This window comes from Clavelina lepadiformis, chromosome 4 (genome assembly GCF_947623445.1).
Source record: "Clavelina lepadiformis chromosome 4, kaClaLepa1.1, whole genome shotgun sequence".
Taxonomy (NCBI): Eukaryota; Metazoa; Chordata; class Ascidiacea; order Aplousobranchia; family Clavelinidae; genus Clavelina; species Clavelina lepadiformis.
This window is the reverse complement of record NC_135243.1, coordinates 2,791,239-2,814,287: the sequence shown is the minus strand read 5'-3', so window position 1 is coordinate 2,814,287 and position 23,049 is coordinate 2,791,239. Positions and strand designations below refer to the sequence as shown.

The following is a 23,049-nucleotide window of genomic DNA, read 5'->3' as shown; positions in this document are numbered from 1 at the left end:
CTGAGTCTACACAATTTTGGGATGCTGATATCAAATCTGCAATCATTTTCTTTATGCATTCGAAAATTTAAATTTTTTCATTTCTAGCTCATATTTAGTGTGAGCTGTCTGTATGGTACAGTACCAGTGTTTCAGATAGAAGCTTTCAGCTCTTTTAAGTTGTAGCCTACTGCTGTTTAAGGGCGTTTAAAGAAGCTAAGCAGTTTGATTATAGTGAGGTATTGCGGATAGATGCTGTAGGATAGGTTATAAGCTCTATTTTACACTCGTAAATGCAAAAATAAACCTGATTTATTTTGTTATATCAGTGGTGTGTAACTGTGTACACGCTTTTTTCGTCAAAGATGAAATATAACATCGTTCGTGAAGCCTACCTACAGAGCTTACTTTGGCATCCATCTTGGCGATCAAGATAAGAAATGGTCTCCACATATTGTGTGCCATGACTGCGAAGAAATGCTCAGAGACTGAACAAAAGGAAAGCGGAAGAGTCTGCCTTTTTGCATTCCAATGGTGTGGCGTGAACCCCAAGATCACACGACTGACTGCTACTTTTGCATGGTAAATATGAAAGGTGTTGGCAGGAAGAGCCGACTAATGCATTCTTATCCCAGCATACCATCAGCTATACGACCTGTTCCGCACTCTGATAGATTCCCTCCTCCAGTCTTTAGTGGTTTTACATTTTCTGAAGATGAGGAAACTGAATCGGAAAGGGAAGAGGTAGTGGAAATGGAGTATAAAAGAACAGATACAGAATTTGAACACTCTTCTGGTGAAACCAGAGTAGCTGTTCAGCCGTTTAATCAATCAGAACTGAATGACTTAGTACGTGATTTAGATTTGTCCAAGCAAGAAGCTCAGCTCTTAGCCTCCAGACTCAAGGAAAAACAGGTTCTAGTTCAATCTGTAAAGGTTTCTTTTTTTCGAAAAAGAGAAGAACTCTTTCTTCCCTATTTTTCAGAGGAAAATAAGCTGGTATATTGCAACGATATACCTGGTCTTCTCGAACAATTGGGTATCTCCTCGTATAATCCAGAACAATGGCGATTGTTTTTGGACAGTTCCAAGCGCAGCCTCAAGTGTGTCCTTTTACACAATGGAAATTTTTATGAAGCTGTTCCAGTTGGTCACTCCACTGTCTTAAAGGAACGGCATGATGACATCAGAATTGTTATGGATTTGCTTAGATAACATGAGCACAACAGGATCATTTGTGTTAACCTCAAAATGGTTAGTTTTCTGCTAGGTCAGAAAAAAGGATACACTAAATTTCTATGTTCTCTATGCATGTGGGACAGCAGAGCATGTGAAAAACATTGGACACAGAAGGAGTGGCCCTTACGTGAAACATTTCAAGTTGGCATGCTTAATGTAACACACAACCCAATCGTAAGCAGAGACAAAATTGTTTTTCCGCCCCTGCACATCAAACTAGGTCTCATTACACAGTTTGTTAAAGCTCTAAATCCTCACAACGAGTCGTTTCCTTTCATCATCTTCTTTACACTTTCCCTGCTTTATCAAAAATTAAAGCAGCAAACTCAAAAAGAGTAGAAACGCAGAAGTTAATGGATTGCCATCATTCTTTTCAATGTCATTTTGCAAAAAAAAAATCGCTTATTACATGTATTTTACCGGAAAAAATGTTCTTTGTTACATTTTTTCAAACATTTGGTGCCTAATTGTCTGTAAATACAAATGCTAGTGGTAACACAATAATTTCTGGGAACCTATTTTTGTTTTGAGGTTGGTTATTCGACTATAAGCAAGAACTTCATTTGACAAATCATGTAATTTTCAGAAAATTTGAATTTAGTAAAAAAAAAATAAAAAATCTCGATTTGCAAAAAATCTAGACCTTGCAGAAAAAAAATAAGGTCAGATTCGGATTCAGCGCCCCCAAAATAGGTAAGAACAGGTGTTGGTAGAAATGCAACAAAATTTTTGTTGACCAGTGTTATTATCAAAAAATGACTCTCAATTAAAATATTTCTGCTAGGGTCAGGAAGAAAGTTTTATTTCATAAACATACCCTAAATATCAGCAAAACCATCACTTAGATGACGTGGATGTTATAAAATGCTCTACTCCGTTTTCACCTTAGATTTATTTTGCAAATTGCTAATAACCGAAACCGTTTGTTGGTTTTAGAAAGATTACGAAAGCAGAAGAGTTGCAAATTAGCTACTCACAAACTTAACTTAACAATCTAGTTTCATTTTTTCGCACTTTTGCAGATATCCGATGAACTCTCTGCCGCTGGTTACAAAGTGTGGATTGATAAAAACGAGATGAAAGGAAAAATTTATGACAAAATGTATGAAGCTGTTGACAACGCTTACTTGGTCCTCATGTTTCTGTCCGAAAGTTATAAACTCAGTGAAAACTGCAAAAGGGAAGGCAAACTTGCTGCTGACAAGAGAAAACGTATAATACCCATTATCACCCATGACAATTATAAAATGGATGGCTGGCCAGGTATGCATTTTGTGATATCTTTAATCTGTGCTTGGTTGTTTTCAACGCATTTTAATGCCTATAACTCGTTGATTTTTTTAAATTGACTTATATGTCACAAAATGGGATGTTGCTTAAGGTTTGAATGGTAACATTATATTTAGTATTGTTATTTTCATTATTAATCATAATTGCTACACCAGAAGACGCAAACTCAAGTATACGAAAGCTTGTGGTGATAAATCAATTGAATGTTAACTTTAAGAGTGCTATATATTCTGCTCTTGCTTTAACTAATAATTTATGTAAGTTTATGTGTTTTTTCTCTTTTTATCTTTCGATATTCTTTACTGAATTGATTTTTATCGCCAGCTTTCACCACAGATTTTATTTTTAATTTTACAATTTTTATCAAAAGCTCTTTTGGTGTCGGGAAAACTCTACTACGATTTTAGCAAAGAATCATTTCAGGATAACTTTGACAAACTTATCAAGGAAATTGGTAATTAAACTCATAAGTTGAAATAAAAAGACCACGATTTTATCAGTAAAAAATTAACTGAATTTGTTATTGTTTATAAGTTCTTTTTATATTGTACAATGTTAATCTTAATTCAGATATTTCTGTTGTTTCTTTGGTAATATTTGCTCATTTTTTAATTTCTAGACCCACCTGATGTGACCCATCCGAAGCAACCAATCCAAGCAAAACCACATGTTGAGTCCAAAACAGATATCTCAGAATTAACCAATCAAACCGATGCTTTGAACACTGAGGTATCTTCTTCAGGTAATGATTAGATTATATACTATAAAGCAGTTATTAGGTACTAAACATGTTTTGTTAACTAATAAAACCTATGTTTAGTTAAACGAAATTCATAACACCTATAACACATCACTTCTTAGGCTGTGTGTCAACCAACATTAGCAACACATTGTCTGTAATTCCTATAAGCGGAAACAGAACGAAAAACATTGAGAATTTAAAATTAACACAAACTGTAGCAGTGGAGAAACAAGTGAGTCAGTGACCAAGAGAGATCAATGAACAATGTCATTGCTTCTTCATTTGTTAACACGGGAACAAAATGTGAATTACAAGACGTTGACCTGTCGTTTTTATTGCCTACAGTCGCATTTTCATATTTCAACTAAACAACTGTTGGCAGCATATAATTAATATCGAAGCTATCTTTTGAATTTTTACTTGAATGGCGCCAACTACACTGAAGCTTTCCCAAAAAAAACAGTAATAATTTCACTTCAAAACATGGAGTTCATCAATATTTAAAGCAAAATGATATGTAAGATCTCGTCACAATAATAATATCATTTAACTTATAGAAATAACTTTATCCAGATCTATTGCTCAGGTGCCAGGTGAATTCCTTTAAAACGTATCAAATTACATCTAACTCTGTTTTGTAGTTGGTGATGATGAAAAATTATTATTACTAGGCTGTAAAATTTGTTACCATTAGGCTGTACCGTAGAACTTAAAGATTTCATTACCAGGGTGTTGTTACTTGTACAACAAAGTTCAATCTTGCGGCTCAGACAACTAAACCCTTATTGAATCAAAATAAGCATTATGATGATGGTTTAAATGCAAAATTTTATCCACAATACTCGTTTGCTTGTTTTGTTGCACTGAAAATAATCGTAATTCAGTCAAAACAAAATTGTTTTATTAGAAAACTCAAGTGGTATCCAAACCAAGCAAGCAATGTTCTCTCAAGCTGCAAACACACCAGCCAACTCTGATCTACCAAGAACGTCACGCCAGTTAGATTCCAGCCCAGAAACATCTCCATCTTTGAATGCTTCATTAAATACAGGTATTGCTTCCTCAGTAAGCATAAACACCAACACCCTGCTTAATACAACTGGCATCTTCTATAAAGCAATTAATTTAATTTCAATTATTAAAAAATTTGTTGGTGATTTTAAGTTTATCAAAATTAAAAAACGTTTATAATTAAGCTTATAAAGTAGGTTCACAAAACACAATTACTTTGTTAACATTTCCTGACAATTAGACATTTCAAAAATATAAAATACTGTTATATGTAACACATAAGCGTTTATTTTGTGCTTTTCCTCTTTAAAATGCTGTTCTACTGACCAACTTCAGATCAAGGAAGTCAGTTATCCAATCAACCATCAACGTCTAGAGCACGTATGGAACCAAACAAAGAAATTCCAAGTATAAAAGCACCTTTCAATGGTAAAAGATTTTTATTTGACTAGATAACGTACTAAGTTAATGATATTCGTTTTTCTTTTGTATGCATTGCTGAGGTTAAAAAAGATGTAAAATAGATTTTAATACTGGAAAGTTCTTCCAGGTCAAGAAAGAGGGTTTTCCACCAGCAATGCTACCAATATGAAACAAAAATCTCGACTCATGACAAACCTGAGTAAGTGTTTATCTCATCAAATATATGTACTGTAATCCAAATTACATCAGAAATATCGTCGTAGTGTTGGTAATTCGATGGAGCATTTAGTTTCAATCAGCTATTTAGTAAATAACATACTTATAAGTTACAAAGATAATCTTTTAATCTTACTGTTTTAATGTTGTTGGATTTTACTTTTTAGGAAAACTATTTCCAGGCAAAAAAAGTAAGTACACAAGCAATATATTTATCAATTCCAATTGAATAATTGATAAATGCTTAGTTAAATTTCTTGAAAAATTAACATGTTGAGATTGAAATTGATATTTATTCGGTCATCAGATCGGAAAATGAAAGAAGCCATTAAAAAAGTTTGCCAGTTGCAATTTGAACGTCGTGAAGACGACATCAGGCTACAAGCCGGAATCAAAGTTTCAGCAGCAGATATTCCAGTTGTCCATCCAAATTACAGTGAAGTTTCTTTCTTCGAGGGAGGTGCAGTCCCTGAACATGAAACCTATGCCCCGTCAACTGAAAAGCCGAAGGGGATGGAACACAATAGAAATGTTTCCTTTGATAACTTACTAAAGTCCAGCGAACGATTCTCGGCAATTGTCGGTTACCCTGGATCCGGAAAGACTACGTTGTCGAAACGTCTGGCCAAGACCCAAGAATACTTTTGCTTGTACTCTAGGTTTATGGATTTACCCGACGGCGAGAAGCTAAAGCTACGTACACTGCTGATAGATAATAATTTTCCAGAACTGGACGATGCCACTTGTGAATACGTGTGGGAATGGGTAAAAAGAAATCAGAAGAAATGTCTCCTGCTCTTTGACGGAATGGATCAAGCCGACTGGTCGTTCAACAAGAACGCACCTAAAGTGTCATATGATACTCCCCAAAGTGTATCAGATCTAATTGCAAATCTTTGCTGCAAACATTTCCTTAGAAAGGTTAAACTTATATTTACCTCCAGGCCCCACAGCGTTATTGCACTTCCTGAGTCCCTACGCCCTGATGCCACAATCCTGCTTGGTGACCTCCCTTATGAGAGTATGAAGAAATTATTCTATGCCTATTCGGGTGAATCGGCCGACAAGCTGTGGAAACATCTCTCTGAGAGTGCCCCAGTTGTCTTTTCGTTGTGTTTTAACCCATTGTTACTCCAATTGGTAATCGCAGCAGGTCTAAATCCATCCAAAAATGTTGGCGAAATCAACACAACCACTCGGGTTTTTTCAACTGTGTTGGAAAATCTGAGATGCAGTAATCACGCAAAACACCAAGACATCACTTTACTTATGGGGCAGGTCAGTAGATTGTTATAGTTTTAATTAACCAAAGTTGTAATGATAACAAAAACGTGATATTACTTATTTTATATGACAGCTTAGTGAAGTTGCCTACAAAGCTACCATGAGGTCTTCAGTTGTCATCACACGAGACGACCTCAGAGCAGTTGGCCTTGAACCAGACGAGATACAGGATATCGTCGTCGGAATTTACGCCCATTTCACTGCTACCAGCCGCGTGTTTGACGGCCATGTGAAGTATTTCTTCGCCCATCAGCTATACCAGGAGTTTTTCACCGCTAAACATATGATTAGTAACTTGTCATTCATTGAGTTTAAGGGCCTTGTTGACAACCAGCTTTTCTCTAGTGAAAAATGGTCTGTTATCCGTAGATTTGTCTGCGGCTTGCTGGTAGATATGATGAAAGGTATGTCAAGACAATGTCAAATTCGCATGCTAAGTCACGTTTTATTGTAATTCTTTCATTTATCGCCAAGAAATGAATATTCATTAACTACCTTTATGCTTTCATAGATCCAAGCATCAACCAGGTCACAGCAGCCGACAACAGTGAAACCGAAAGTACAAGGTTGTTTTCATCTAACTTTTGCGTACTTCAAAAGCCTACAATTGAAATTTGGATCGCAAGTATGCCTACCATAAAATTTTAACTTCTCACAAGCCTTGTATTTAGGCAAAAAGCACATGAACAATCCGGGAATGAAAAAGTTTTCCCGAATGATCAATTTTCTCCAGGTATGTATTGTTCATTAACTTTATTGTGTTTACTTTATTATTATTGCACTTAACCGTAAAATTCGATCATATTTTTTCGAAGCGCATAGTTGTAAAGAGTTATGCAGTGTAATGAGTAAGCTACATGTCGCTAACACAATCTATCCCACTTAAGAAAAAGTTAGTCAAGTCACTAGTTTTGCTTTATAAATCACCATGAATTGAAAATTAGTCTCAAAGCCTTTAAATCTTACTTTTCAACTCTAAAGCGCGTTCACAGCGTTCTTTCATGCCAAGCACACAAGCCAGCAGAAAACAATAAATTTTAAGCTACACTCACAGTTGATGGTCATAAGGTTAGAGCTTGTGTTTTCTGACCAAATTTGGATGAGTTTCGTTTCTATCGGTGATGAAATATTCCGTCGCAAGGGTCATGATAATATTGTGCTCGCCCCAACTTGACAAGCTTTGTCAATATGATGTTCATTTTATTGACAACCCCGTATCTTCTAATTCTACAATAATACTACAAAAACGTATCCATTCAATCACATGTTTTTCGTTTTATTTTATGCCTTAAATATGAGTGACGAAAATTTTTTCCGACGTAGGTGGTCGCAAAGATATAAACAATTACGATGATAATTACCACAAATAAAACATGCAAATGTTGCCTCGCAGGCTAAAAGTGCATCACAATAATATAACGGCAAAGAATAAAATTTAATTTTAAATGGTATCGAGTAAAAAATAACTGTTCATTTTAATGATTTTATTTTCATTATAAATCAATCCTAAAATACTACGAAGCACATAGCAAAGAATTTATTAAAACTTTTAAAGGTTTGATGGAAACATCGTCTCTAATGGTTACTGTGAAAATAATCAAAATAACAACAAAGTCACGTGATCGATTCATTGTTGTCATTTTTTATCAAACTGATCCAGACTTGCAATTGATGAAGTTAACTGTGACTGCTACTTGCACAACTGTTTAAAATTTTAGTTATACTCTAAAAGTAAACGTTGCGAAGTTAAGATGGAAACTACCAAAATTAATGAGGTATGGAGATTACATAGCGTCTGAATAATCCCGTCATCACCATAGAACAAGGGTAATGCTAAAGCCGAAACTTGTGGTAAAGTACCGGTAATAAGCATATATGTGAAAAACCTACGTTTTATGTCTGACTAAAACTTAGTAATATTCCAAGAAAAGTCGCCGAAGATTACGGCATGTTTCAGTGTATGAGAAACATAGTAGGCTAAAGAATTTGGTAGGATGTAAAATAAAATATGAATAGTTTTCTGAGTAGTTTGAGTACGGTAGTTAGCCAATGTAGGCTATAGGATACCGGTAAACACATTTTCGTGTAATTTGCAACTACAGAACTACAATTACGATCCTTTTTAATCATTTTTGCCTTGCTCTGTCTTTGCCCTCATTTCAGGCTACTGTAAATTTTAGCAAACTACCGGCTAACAAATTGCAAAACTTGCATATAATAGATGTTATAACCGTCAAGCTAAATTTCCTGGGTTACTGCTTTCAGAAATGTTCCAATGTGAAAGCTCTGCCCATATTTTACAAAAGCTTTTATGGACGTTGTTTTTTTAGGTCCAAGAACTTAAACACAACTGCATAATAATAACATCGAAAAGTGGTTAACCTTTAGCACAAAGTAAAAGGACCAATCAACCTACTTCCAGTTATAATAGGCGGGTAAAACTGGCTGCAAATAACCATAAACACATGACTGGGGTATAATAGTTCCATTCATTTATCATCTTTTACAATGACTCTTTTTTGTAAATTAGATGTGATTTGTTCTTGTGGAAGTATTACACAGCATGATGATGTTATTAGATGTAGCACTCATGTTTGTTGCTGTGCTACTGCTATATCTGTTTAAGTCTTATATGCTTGGCTTTGTACACTAGCGTTGTGGAGCTCTAGAACTGCTTTTGTCTCACTTAGTTTACTTTCTTAAATTGTTCACATAACAGTTGTTTTCATTTGTTGTTGCATATTTTGAGTATAACCTTCAGCTAAAGTTATTAAATGTGATTCGCTAAAGTTAAAATCGTATCTTTGAGTTGAAAACACATTGAGTTAGACAACTTTGGATGAACAGGCTAAATTTCTAGCTTATAATAACCCATTACCGAATCAAATCAGTAAATCACTATGGTGTTTATGTTTATTTCTACTGATGATGATTTTTTCACTAATGTTGAGATAATTAGTGCTAACTATGCTCTGGGAAACAAAAAGTACACTTCAGTTACTATTACCGGTTTATATTCATTTTATAAGGTTAAATTGCCTTAATGTGTTTGAATTTCCATTGAAATGAAGTCAAGTTAATGAGCTTTTACTGTATTACAAATTGCTACACAAACACTGATACAACATTTTGTACATTACTTGAATCAACGGAATTACACAAATCTATTTGGGTGGTATAAGGCTCAATATTGGGTACATTTGTTTTCGCACATTGCTTGTAAGTTCCGTGGCATTAACTGTAATTTGTGCATTGTCATATCCACGTCATTCAACACAGCCAGTCAATAAATTGTCATTTTTGTGTTGTACAGTATACAGGACAGGTCTTACTAAGCATGAACCCAATGCAAGAACTGATGGTAGGCATTTTTTGCCAATAACTTTATGGAATAATATTCATAACAACGTTAACCAAATATAAAATCTTTGCAAATCAGCTCTCATCAAAGCTTTGCTTTGTGATATGTTTTCAGCAAGTTCACATTCTCTTTCGAGAAAGTTAAATAATAACATTGACAATAATACTTCGAGAACAAATTGAGAGCACTGTGATTTGCGCAAAGAAATGCTATTTCTGTTTTGGTACTAAGCAGCATGGAGCCCAAGTTGGGTAAATCACTGGCAATGGCCTAAGACCAGCACTGGCAATAAATAAACATATATAAGTTGCATGAAGTATTTCTTTTGTCAGTGTCTTATTGTGGCAAATGCAGCACAGTATACAATGTTTACTCTGTTTTAAGGGATAATGATGAATATTGTTACAGTAATATAAACAATGTCCATTGCCAAATCATGTGATCACTCTGTAGTTGTTACTGGAGAAAGAGTCAGTGGTTGACTATTGATCAGTTTCAGAATTGTAACTGCTGTTATAAGCCGGTACTTAAACAAGGCTTTTCATTGATTTTCATCAGTTTTGGTTTGACATAAATTTCACTCAGGTCTGTTGCAGTTTGATAGCATTTTTCGGCTCGGGTTACAAATAGCGACTGTCAATAGAGCGACCACACGACAGCGATTCATTTAAAACAACGACTGTCAATAGAGCGACTACACGACAGCGATTCATCAAAAACAGCGACCTCACTTCTTTTATTAAATCCAAGGCTTACGCGCACACGCACTCTTTCACCCCCTCCACACATACCTTCCATCCCCCACACCTCTCTACACACGTATGCACGCACAAACAGGCAAACACTGCGTAGTGAAAGATTGAAACCAAAAGGGACTTTAAAACAACATTTTATTTGGACTATCCATAGAAGTCACATGATTTAAAAAGAAATAGGCTAGTCAAGCCAAACAACAGAAAGTCGTCAAGCCTTGCAATAAAATTCAGGGTCTAGAAAAAGATTGAAACCAAAAGGGACTTTAAAACAATCAAAAGTCTTGCAATAAAAATCAAGCCACGTTTATTTCTAAATTGTGAGCAAGGGCTCGAAGGAACTGCCGCAGATCATACTGGCCTCGATTTTGCTGTACAACAGTGATTCGTGTGTTCATTGTCACGTATCTTTTCATTCGCTGAGTCAGGTCTCTGCCTTGTAGTAGCTGGGTTCGGTTTGCCCGTTGAAGGGCTTCCTCCCGTCTTAAAGCTTCGATGAATCGAAAGATGGAAGGATGATGAGTTTCCGTTGATCCATGAAACGCATTGTGCCAATTCTCTAGCTGGTTGTTGGTTCGTGGCAGTCCCGCATCTTGTCTGGCTTTCACACTCCACATATGTACGGGAAACAATGGTTGTCGTCTGTCTCCCCGTCTGTTTCTTCGGCCCACGTAGTTGTCTTCGAAGTAATTTACGAGAGGCATTACTTCTGCTGGGTAGTCTGCCACCAATTCATCAAAGGCATCACTCACTTCATCCACTGGTAGAAAGGCAAGAGCAAGGAGCATTTTCAGTGCCATCCGAATATTGTCGTCTTGCACATATAACCGTTGCAGTCCGTTTTCCTGAATATTTCTCCAGAGCGATTGTCCCAAGTGAAAGTAACAGCCGTAGATGTGCGTTTGAGGAAATGCTTCAATGAGCGCAGCTTTGGAAACTAGTTCAAAGTCGATATGTACACTTCTTGGAGCGAGTCCAGGTTTCAGTGATTTGACTTCAGTCCAATTTTGAGTCCACTTCAGTTGTCCCTGACGATAGGAATCTAAAATAGTCTCATACTTCTAGTAAAATGTAAACAACATTTATCTGATAGGGCTTGTTGTTCTGAAGCGTCCCGCTTTTCAATCAAAAAAATATGGTAAGCCTAGTTAAGTCGCTATCATAACAGTCGCTGTTTTAATGCAGTCGGCATTTATACAATCGCTGTTTGGAATGTCGCTCACTTGATTACGTCGCTATTATGAAGTCGCCGTTTTGACAGTCGCTATCCGGCCTGGATGCCCATTTTTCTAGCAGCACAAGGTGGTCTTCACGTCACACAAATGCATGTGATGTTCGTGGTATGCTTGCTCATTACTATAGACATCGTGTTTGTTGCGCATGTCTCTGAGGTTGAGTGCAGATTGTGGAAGAATACTTCAGTGGCTGTTTTGCGAATGAGTTGTCATTCTAAGAATATAAATTTCTTTAAATATAAAATAGAGAAAAAGCATTGCAAATTAAATACTAATTTACAAGTTTTTGTGTCACAGCAGGAAATCATTTATATTGCCATTTTGCTATATACAAGTGTTTTGACACTGAAAATCACAACTAAACATACTAGCAGAAAATTAGAATAAACTAATTTGGAGCATAAGCACTGTTACAGTCATCTGTATAATACTATAATACATGGTTTGGTCGCAATGTTTCGATTGTTTTTTCAAAAATTTGGTTTTGATACTCATAAACTGATTCAGTACTCCTCTCCTTATTACAAAAGCAATTACCTTACAAAAGCAATTACAGCACTACTACGAAAGCAAGCAAAACCTGTTTCTGTTTAGTTTCTCCGCCAACAGAAATTAATATAGCTGAAATATGGTTTAGGCTAACACTTATGTTATTTTACACTGGCCACCCCTACCAACTCATGTAAAAAAATGATAGCCACCATATGGTGTGCTACACATTTATATGCAATAAAGTCGGCTTTAATATGACAACCCGCTTTATATGAACATGATGATATAGTCCCAAATTTTGCCATACAAATGTCTCTGTTTACTATGACCTGTATTTGAGTATTACGACCACTTTTTCAATTTTATTCACCCAATGTTTCTTTGTCAATTATGCAATGTGACAGGAATGATTGTGCCATGTGAGTTTTCTTTCGCATCATGTAAGAAATGTATGAGATTTTAGAAAGTTTAGTCAATTTTTTTCCGACTGTGTCGATACTGCTTAGTGTGTGGTGCTATATCAGGCTTGCAGCTGTGGTTATTATGACTATTCCGATGTTGTGACCAGAATGGTTTGGTCCAAAGAGAGTCATAATAAGCGAAGTCTACTGCATTAACATGCAGTGTAATAATTTCGTTCATTTCTCTTTGCTATCATGGTATTAGAAGATAGTTTTTACACGACCTCAGAGATGATTCCCCACCAATCAAACATCGGTTATTGAGCAAGACTTAGTACAGTTCTCAGAGGTGAGCAGTACAGCAGTACTATACTACCAAATTATTTTATTGCGGTACTATATTCAGTACCGATACCATCGGTACTTTTAGAGAACAGTACAGAAACCCTGTACTGAATTACTTTTTTCTAGAAATTTAAGTTCGTCCCAGTGCTTGGTACTTCTAAAATGATTACTTCAAGGTTTTCAGAAGTTTGCTTTTTAAAATTTCATTTTAATTGAAACTTGATTTCAATTTTAGTGTTTTTTGCTCTTTTTTAATCTACAAATGTCTAATAAAGCGGCATAGAGTGAGTTCACATTGTTTTTGACCTGAAGTAACCTTTAGCGGGGCCATAATATCAGCAAAAGTTGCACTTGTAACATGATCCACTGTACGAAAAGTAGTTTGGTACCCAGTACTGGCAAAGTACCGGACTACTTTTTTGAAATAGTACCAAATACCGGAACCGTTGGTACATGTTTTGCCGATGGTACTTTCTACGTACTGAGTGCCCACCTCTGACTGTTCGAGATCCATGTACTTTATAATAAAACGGTGTCATGCACAGTTTGCATATTATTTAAAACAATGCATTGTAATACATAACCGTTATAAAATAAAAGATCCTCTAGCAACTGCTCTTAACATGCAGTCTTAAAATATTACTACAACCAATTTTTTGTTTTCAACATTATATATACTGTGCCTATTTCGGAAACTACACTTTATCAAATTTGTATGAAAATATTGTTTTAGAACGTTAGTAATCAGCAGCAAAACGATAAAATAGTTGTCTGTTTTATGAGCAGCCATTCGCACAGTTTGGTAAATCAAAAGTGCAACTTCAGTAAATGGCATCCAGTCAGTTAAAAAAATGCAAATTTAGCAAATCAGCAAGTAGGCTTATATGCAAAAAAATTGGCAATAGTTTTATTTAGTACATTTCACTGCATTCTAGCCTACAGTTACTTGCAAGCTATTTTGTATAGGCAGGGTTGCCATACCGTCCTTATTTATAAGATTTGTCCTTATTTTAAAGGTCCGTGTCTTAGAAAATATGTTTGTCCTTATTTCTAAGAAATGTCCTTATTTTCACTTTCGTCCTTATTTTTAGGGCGAAGGTGGGCACTTTTGTCCTTATTTTGGGCATTTTGTCACCTTTACGATACCATTTTGTACCAAAGAGATACCAAAATTATGAACATGCAGATAGTGTCTTGCTTTTTTTTTTTTTTTAGGAACATTGGTTGCTTTCTCTTGTTGTACACTGTTTAAGGTGGTATTCCTCGTTCATTTTCTAGTCGTCCTTATTTTTGAGTTGAGACTGATGGCAACCCTGTGTATAGGCCTAGACTATATTTGTCACCTGTCAGTATTAAGCTTGATAACATTTTATTTCCAGATGTTGCTGAGAAGAGGAGGATTTGGACAGAAGCACTAAAGTCACAGCTGGTACGATTTGAGAAACTGCAGTATAGAGATTGGTCACGTAAGTTTATTTTCTGACTTTGTCCTAAATCTGCGATTAAATGAATAAACTGCATGTGCATGTTATGTATTATTAGCCATAGACATGCATCAAGTGCAGCAGAACACACATTTACGTTGAATTTCAAAACTTACCTTTATTTGGCCTAGTACAGTAAGGCTGCTGGCAGACTGGTGATGATGTGAAAATATTTGTGTAATAATATTTTGTGAAACTTGATTGAAATGACATGTAGCCTATTTAGCCGGGAAATATTTCCACATAATCACTGGTAGATTAGTACAACAGCCTACTAGGCCAAGTAAAAGTAAGTTTTGTAATTTACATGTCTATTGCAAACATATTGCCAGTGCTAGTGTACAGAGCCTAGCTTAGTAGGCTGCCGGAAATTCTGGTGAAAATATTTGCCGGCTAAATAGGCCACATGTCATTTAGATCAATTCTGGTTGTTGTATTAAGTTTATCTTCAGTTTAAAATGCCTGCTTCTTTTTTTAATTCGTCCCAAACAGATAATTTAAACAAAAGTAAGTTTTCACGTTCAACTTGACTTTGTTGCTTAAACATGAAAAATTTCCGTCTTAAATTTATTTCTATAACGCGGCGAACTACAACCGGTAAATAATTAACTATTATGTTTGTTTAGTTGGCAACAACCCACGCAGATATATTTCGCTTTTATGCGAATTACACGAATCCAGCGACATGGAACTCTTGAATATGGCGTCACTGCGCTTTCCAACAGAGATGGATCTGCATCCATTGAAATTGTCATCATCGGAAGCCGCGATCTTTTGTGACGTTTTAAGCAAACAACGAAAGGAGTTAAAGTGGCTTGAACTGAACAGCTGCTTCTCCCCTGGTGATGTGGAAAGATTAATTTCGGCGATCTCTGAGATGCCTGGAAAGGTTTGACGATGTATTCAACTTTATATCGTTTGCTTAGAACAGCATATGACGTCGTAATCAATTGTTTACATTTGTGCTTATGCCGTCATAATCGTTAGTACGAAGATATTTTTCAAGGCAGTTTGTTGAGATTACTGGGCAGTGTAGGTCGGATATTTTGTGCTAATTTATATAAAATTGCAGAATAATTTTGCGACGGTTTAGCGATTACTTAAATCTACAAGGAATGTGGAACCTGCGATAAACTTGGTCGCTTAAAATTCCTTCTTTTTAATGAAAAAATGACAAAAATTTGTTGGATCAGTTTTAGCCTGGCATGTGCCGGTTAATTTTTGGGTCAACAGAAAAGTTTCAATTTTATTTAAAACTGAAAATATTTTTGCAAACTTATTATCAGGATTTGTTTCTACAACTAATACTCGATAGTGGTTTTAATTGGCCGCTCAAAATTATTTCTATTTAATTCAAAAACCAAGAATTTGTGTTGGACCAATAGGCTAGGCCTAAATCTGACCACATGGTGCTGGTTAGTTATTAACCAATCAATGGTAATGTTAACTTGTATGTAGTAATATATTAGCTTCATCAATACACCAGGTTGTAGTTTACAAACATTTCATCTGCAGGTAAAAGAGTTGTTCATCGGTTACAACATAATCAAAGACATTCCAGGACCAGAATTTTTCGCTAAAATTGAAGAAGATCTTGGCATGGAAGGTTGCTTCGAAGTTGGAAGATTCGCAAATTCGAGCGAGAAACAAAAAATTCAACTCGTCCTTGACCAGCTTCATGACTCGGTATTCTTTATATCTTGTCATGTTTGTGTCAACTTGAACTTTGCACAGAAATTTAACTTTTAACAAAATTTTTAATTTATAGCGGTTGGAAGTAAATGTTGATTTTGGCGACTATCTCACTTCGCGCAATCACTGCTGACGTAATAATGGTAAGTAGGTTTCATTTTTAAACAGAAATTCATTATTTACTCAATTTTTATAAAATTTCCTTCCACACATCGATTCACTTTTATAAAAAGAATTGCGTCGTGGCCGGGATTCGAACCGCGGACTTCTGCGACATCGAGCGATCGCTCAACCCGATGCGCCATCTACAGATTTACTACTTCTTTGATAAAATTGATTTATATTTGTACATAAACTAATAGTGATGTCATAATTATAATTGTTATACATGTTTATTCAAATAAATATTTACTGCATTATGTTGGATGGTGATTTTGCTGTAATATTTTAGATTGGCTGACTTTTTGTGATTTGAAATATCCAGAGTGAGTTTTGTGGAAATAAAATTTGTTGTAAGACAGAAATTGGTTTTGTGTCATATTTTTAGCATCACATTTATGCACAAACGTTATAGATAGGATTTTATCATCGCTAATTGCTTTGTAGAGTTCAGCTCTAAATTGCTTATATCTGCTCAAATCTAATGAAGCTGGTACTATGGCTTGTAGGCTAAAGCATCCGTCTCGAATGCTGCCTCTACCTTGTAACCAATGATTAACAGAAATATAAGCTACCAAAATATTTATCAACTTGATGCAGACAAATAACAGTAGTAATAATAATAATAACAGCACGGCGTGTAATTGGGGCAAGACATCAAACACACAGAGTTATATCAGGGGATTAGCTTCCTGCTGCAACTTTCGCTACGAGTTGTTCGGCTGGAAATTTACGAAAACAGTCGCTGTTATGCGTTCCTGAGATTCGGAAAGAAACTGCGTCTTTTTTACACCCCGTTTTTATGACAACCAGGTTAGCAAGCAGTGACGTATTTTGAATTGCGTTGAAGAGGGGGGAAAATGCCCGATGTCGGAACGGAACGGAACCACGCCCGCGCTCCCTTTTAGGAATTATTCGCTTTTCGCTCTTTTTTTGCACAAGCAACGCTAGGTTTAAGGACTGCTGTAAGAACATCATTTTATGTAGTGACTAAAAATTATACCTTTGAGACTAATTCAACAACAAAACGGTGAAAAGGATACAACTTAATACGCAACACAATGCACAGCAGCACGTCAGAACCTTGTGATGTCGTGTGTGACCGTGTGATCGTGTCGTGCGTGATCTACTTTTGCATGAGACGCGAAAGCAATATTTGTCGTGGGTTTTGTGCAGTCTGATATCACTTTAACAGCTTAGCAGTGTCACTGCCATACTTTCATACTCGGTTTATGGTTGTATCAATTGTTATGATAGGACGGTTATGACGACACATCACCAACATTGTTTTCTATTATTGCCCGGCTTGAAAAAACGGCAAAGTGGGCAAAGAGCCGAGTGCAGATGTCGCATTTCAATCGCATTTACACAGAGAATGCAAACAGATAAAAAGCTATTTAACGATGGTTTGTGTGCATAAAATGTACCAAAAAAGAAGATTGCGAAATAACGTAATTTGTAGCAAACGTTTGTAACAGGTTCTCCGTTACGTGGTTACGTACGTTGCGTAATTATTGATAATTTTGTGCAACATTAGCGAGCACACGCACTTGGTATAAACCTATTGAGGTGGAAATTAAAACTCTCCAGGGAAGTTGACTCTCTTGCGAAGCGAAAAACTGGCAGTTATACCCCGACCTTTTCATGATGGCCAGTTAAGGTGAAAAGCGAAACTCGGCGGGCCCTGGATGCGTAATAATTGATACGTTTGCTTTTGTAAGATGTCAAAGATTTCCTCTTTCAGTATCAGAACTCCAATAACATCCATCGGGAAGCTGAAGGATCGACCAAGGCGTCCACCTTTGAAGTCGTGACAGAGATGCCTCTGGTTTTGCGAAGACAATTCCGGGCCATCTCGTCTTTGTTGACGGCCGCTTGCGATAGCATTCTCACCCCAGTCTTCTGCCTGAGCTCATTGTTCTTCGTCTGGCGAAGAAATTCGAGGTCGCCGGAATCCCATTCAAAGATAGAGCTCAACAGCTCTCTAAAGTAGATGATATTCTTTAGTGTACCCCGCAGCAAAGGGACGCATGAAGCTCCAAACATCGAGGCGCACGATAAGGTCGGACCGCTGAGGTAAAAGTTCGTTGTACTTTGACAGACTATTTGGGCTGCAACAATCTCCATCTCCATCAGCCATGTTTTGCAATGTTCATTTATTGTCCGACGTTGTCGTCATCGACAGCACAATTACTCAAAATTCATTGCCGATACTCGTCGACCAGTTGGCAGAGCTTAAACAAAATTAAATACATTTTAATGTTGATGAGGTATTTACATCAAATTACGTCAAGACACTTTTCCATTACCCGCATATTTACCTACAACTTCCTCACCATTAGTTTTGTCGAAACAATTTTTAAATTAACCAATAAACTGATGTAGCGCTCGCTTTCAAAACTCATGAAAGCTCATAGAGATCTTGCACGTGCGCAGTAGAACCAGCTGGCTCTCAGTTTATCTTTCAGTGAGAGGGCTTTGTCGTCATCCGGATGTTGAGACTCTCCAAATCTGAATGAGCGATCTTTGTGACGTTTGCAGTCATCGAACTAGTTGATCACTCGCTCAACCCAGGGCTGACTGTGCTGCTCCTTCAGCTGATGCTGAATAGTAGAAGAACTGAACGTTTCCGAGAGACCACGCTCGCACCTTCGCCACCACCGCTTTATCGGAACCATATCTATTTCGTGGAGTACACGTGTAAACTCAATGGCTTGCGTGCAACTGTGCAATTAGAAGACAGTCTATGCAAATTAAACCGGGTTTACCAATACGTCGAAAAAGCAAGAAATAGACATCGCTCGCCTTTTGCAAGTTGACCAAGAATGCTGCGATCAAACCGACGGTACGTTCAACCGCAGCGTTGAAAGTAAATTTATAGCCTACTCCGTGTAATAATAATCCTTCACATCCATTCATGATGCGAATGGTTTTGTACAATCCTTTGCAAGTCAAAGTCTGCGGAGACTTACATTCACTATTGTGAAATATTATATGTTATTATATTCTATTATATATTTGGTCCGAAGAAGTTTCGTTTTAAATGAAAAGCCTAAACCGGAACAATTACGACGCAAACGACCTCTTTCATAGTTATAGACTTGACAAGTTCTCGTTTGCAAGAACAAGCTCACAACTAGACGCTCAGAAATCGTGGTTTATAAAATAAATATGACTTACTTATACAAAATTACAATCCAAGTTTTGAAAATCAAGATTTATTGGCAGGATTGCAATGTATATTTCACGTATCCCTTCCGCAGGTCTTTGTATATACGTATATATATATGTGTGTTTTTATAAGAACGTATTTTGTTTTTTTAATTCAATTTTTTAAGTTGCTTTAATTTTGTCGAGTGATTATTCCAATCAAAGCTCTTCCAGCAATTTTATACACAAACTTTATACACCTTGTGGGCATCAGTGCATCAAACGACTTATGCTGTGCTTATGCCATCTTCGGGTGACGGCGCTGTTCAGCAAATTTCGGCATTAATAAGAGCTTAAAAATTCATTTTTTGGCTTCTCATCGGGCCCCTTGAAGAACATCTTTTGCAGAAAATATCTAAACTAATGTAGGCATGTGTACTGAGTGGTACGCACTTATTAGATTAAAACTACACACTTTTGTTGTGAACCTCTTAAGAAAATTTAAGCCTGGTTCCAAGTATCACTTAGCACTGGCACTTAGCTGGCATTAGGTCTTACACGTGGTATATGCTATACTGTATAGTTCATCATGTATAGCCTATATATGATGAACTCTATTAACTGACAAGTCAAACATTTTTAAGGTTAAATGTTGTTCGAAGTTAGTAGTGTATTATATCGTTCACTCACTTTGTCGTCACAATATTGTATTATGTCGTTCACTATATTAAAAATGGTGAAACATAATTATGGTACTGACAAGAATAGATCCAGGAGTTACTGAAGCTAAAATACTTATATTCCAGTTCGTACGACCAAAGTTTGCCGGTAAGTGGTGGGCGACTGATTCACCAACAGGATATAAGCAAGCCGGTGCGCGCCATATCGCCAACCTATTAAACGTATTAAACCTGTTAACGTTCCCTTGTAGCGACAATCTAGACCCGTGTTACGCAGTGTAGGAAACAGTGGGTTAAAATTGTCTTAAGAGTACGGTGCTATTTTGTCAAAAAGTAAATACTTCTTTAATTTTATGGAAGTTTAGAAATAATTTTATAGCTATTAAGCAATGCTGAGAATTTCGTTGTCTTTTTTTGCATTTCTCGCAATATAACATATACTACGATATACTATGTATCTACTATGTTGATATAGTGCGTATACTGCTAAATGTATCTACTTGTAATTAAAACAGAATTGCCAACGAAGCTTCAATTCCTTTAATGACAGTTTGATGCAAAGCATTCTTGAAAGCGAAGTTTCGTAACCAAGGGTCCATCTCGTACAGCGTGGTGTTTGAAAAGAAAGTATATTATTAGCGACTTATGTAAGACGTCATCCACAATTTTGTTATTCATTGGTTGAATTGTTGGATAATCTCCAACTTCTTTTGAGGCTTTTTCTTTTCGGCTAAATACTCTCCAGTCACTGCCCTAAATTCCCTTTTCATTGACCAGTTAGTTTGCCTGCATGTAATCGTTAGCCGCAATAGTTTATGTACAATTCTCCAAAACGTTGAAGGATTTGGGTGGTAAATCACGGAGCCCTTTGTTTGTATAAACCGTACCAACTATCAGAAAATAGAAACCATAGAAATATACACGCAATTTCATTCGACTTTAACACAGCCAATTACAGGAACATGTTCGAGACTCTAGTTTTCTTTAGGCTTGTCAAATTGAAAGTTGCAGAAAAAGCTACCAGCATTATTGAAGCCTGAAAAGACACTGCACAAAAACGCATTTGGACAGGCTACAGAGAGATAATTTAAACAGTGATGAGCAAGTTTCAGAAGCCGGAGAACAAAGAGGGAACGTTTCAATAGAAGATGATCAATGCAGTGGATGATAAAGTTGTGATCAAAACGTTGATTCGACAAACGCGCTTGGAATTTGCGAAAAAGATGCGGCGTGTTTTTGTTTGAGCATAAAAAAGCAACATATCACACAGGTAAGAAATACTTTGTTACTGAAAAAGTATGAAGGTGTAAATCGCTGCGTTTACAAATAAATTATATTGCGTTTTGTCGTTAAATTGTTTCTCACTGAACAAAAATGACTTCACAGAATAAAACTGAATAATCCCCTGAAATGAAACTACATTCACTTGATAGCGGAATGCCGAATTAAGCATGACAGGTAGCGAGAAAAGCGCGCGTTTGACATTGACAAATTATGATATAATACGAGAATAATATAAATATAGGTTATTCCTAATTAGAAAACTAAACAAATAAAACCATGAACACCGAATATTTGTCCTCATTGTTGTTGCCGTTTCAATACCGCAAACGTTGCTTTGACCATTTAAACAGGTGGAACCATTTCTATTTACACGCTGTAATTGATAACTTGGTTGAGTTTCAAAAAACTTCTTTAAGCAACATCAGCCGAACGATTTACGATGTTCTTACTATACTGAACTATCAACTGACGAAAGTGAAGGAACTTCCTGTGATAAGCAAACTACCGTCCATCGCATTATGAAGCAAATACATCCGATTGTCGTTCAGTATGAAAAAATCAAAACTGCACATTTACAAGAAAAAACTTTCTTTAGAAACTTTGGCTTTAAGCTTGCCACAGGAAGTAACTTTTGGTTATTCAATGAAAGTGATTGGAATGGGTGAAAAGAGGCGAATAGTTAACGCTCCACATTAATATGTTTCTGTAAGAATCGCAATCACTTCTTTGGTTGAAATACATATCTTTTTTTAACATATAAAAAGTACCACGAAGAAGTTTGTATGAATCGATGCTATAGCAATTTTGAATCTGGCTTAGTATTTCAACAGCACCCTTTATGTTCAAGTTACCCTGGTGCCCTGCAAGTTTTACTCTACTATGACGATGTGCAGCTTTGCAATCCGCTAGGAAGTAAAACTATTGATCACAAGCTTGGATTTTTTACAAATCTTTTTGTAATCTATCACCAAGTCATCGGTCAAAATATTTCGGGATTAATCTTCCAGCCATTGTAAAAACTTCAGATATTAACAAGTATGGTATTGATGTGGTTTCGCAAAAGTTTTACGATGAGATGCAAGATTTCTGTAGCAAAGGTTTTGAGGTCGTTACTTCAAATAACGAATCTCTAGATATCAAAAAATCGTTGGCAGGTAATCTAGCTGACAGGTCAGCAGCCCATCAAATAATGGGGATAAAAGAAAGTGTGGGTTTCGTCTTCAGGAAGTGTCGTCATTGCTTGACAACTACGGAGGAAATAAACAAAAACATCGGAAGAAGACTTTATCTTGAGAGATATCGCAACGCACGAAGAGCACTGCAAGGAGTTGACAGAAAGTTCAAGGCAGTGTGAAGTAAATAGACGGGCAGCCTTATTCGATGTATCGTATTTTAACCCAATTAACTTTTCTCCTCAACATTTAATGCACATTGTCCTGGAAGGATGTTTGCCGCATGCTATTGTTCCTATGCTTAACTATGCTATACTATGCTTCCTATGCTTAACTACTCTATCTACGAAAAAAATAAGCTAACGCTTTCAACCCTAATTTAAAGAGATTTCAAGTTTTCCGAACTGTTATTTCGAGACAGCAAAAAAAACGTCTCAGATAATGTCTCACCATATCAAAAAAGAGAAGAAACTGTGTCAGTCCGCGTCCAAAATGCTAAAACTGGCAAGAATGCTGCCCTTTGTGCTTCGTGAGTTTGTTGATTGTTTTTGTGATACTTACCAGTGTTTTTTAGCTTTGCTGAAAATTACCAACATTCTTTAGTCTCCGAATCTCATTTGCTTTTATTGTTTTCTTCTTATTTCCATCTCTTTAAATT

The 23,049-nt window shown here is 36.3% G+C and overlaps 1 protein-coding gene across 1 annotated transcript; it reads left to right on the top strand.

Moving 5' to 3' along the window:
* The first annotated feature begins 567 nt into the window (after positions 1-567).
* Positions 568-16,079, top strand: LOC143451806 (uncharacterized). Its single transcript, XM_076952546.1, has 16 exons — positions 568-1,173; positions 2,241-2,481; positions 2,879-2,962; positions 3,128-3,250; positions 4,158-4,301; positions 4,598-4,690; positions 4,812-4,883; positions 5,068-5,091; positions 5,208-6,178; positions 6,258-6,588; positions 6,696-6,750; positions 6,856-6,917; positions 14,150-14,236; positions 14,881-15,143; positions 15,770-15,940; positions 16,023-16,079. The coding sequence occupies exons 1-16, from the start codon at positions 568-570 to the stop codon at positions 16,077-16,079; spliced, it is 3,384 nt and encodes a 1,127-aa protein (XP_076808661.1).
* The last annotated feature ends 6,970 nt before the right edge of the window (positions 16,080-23,049 follow it).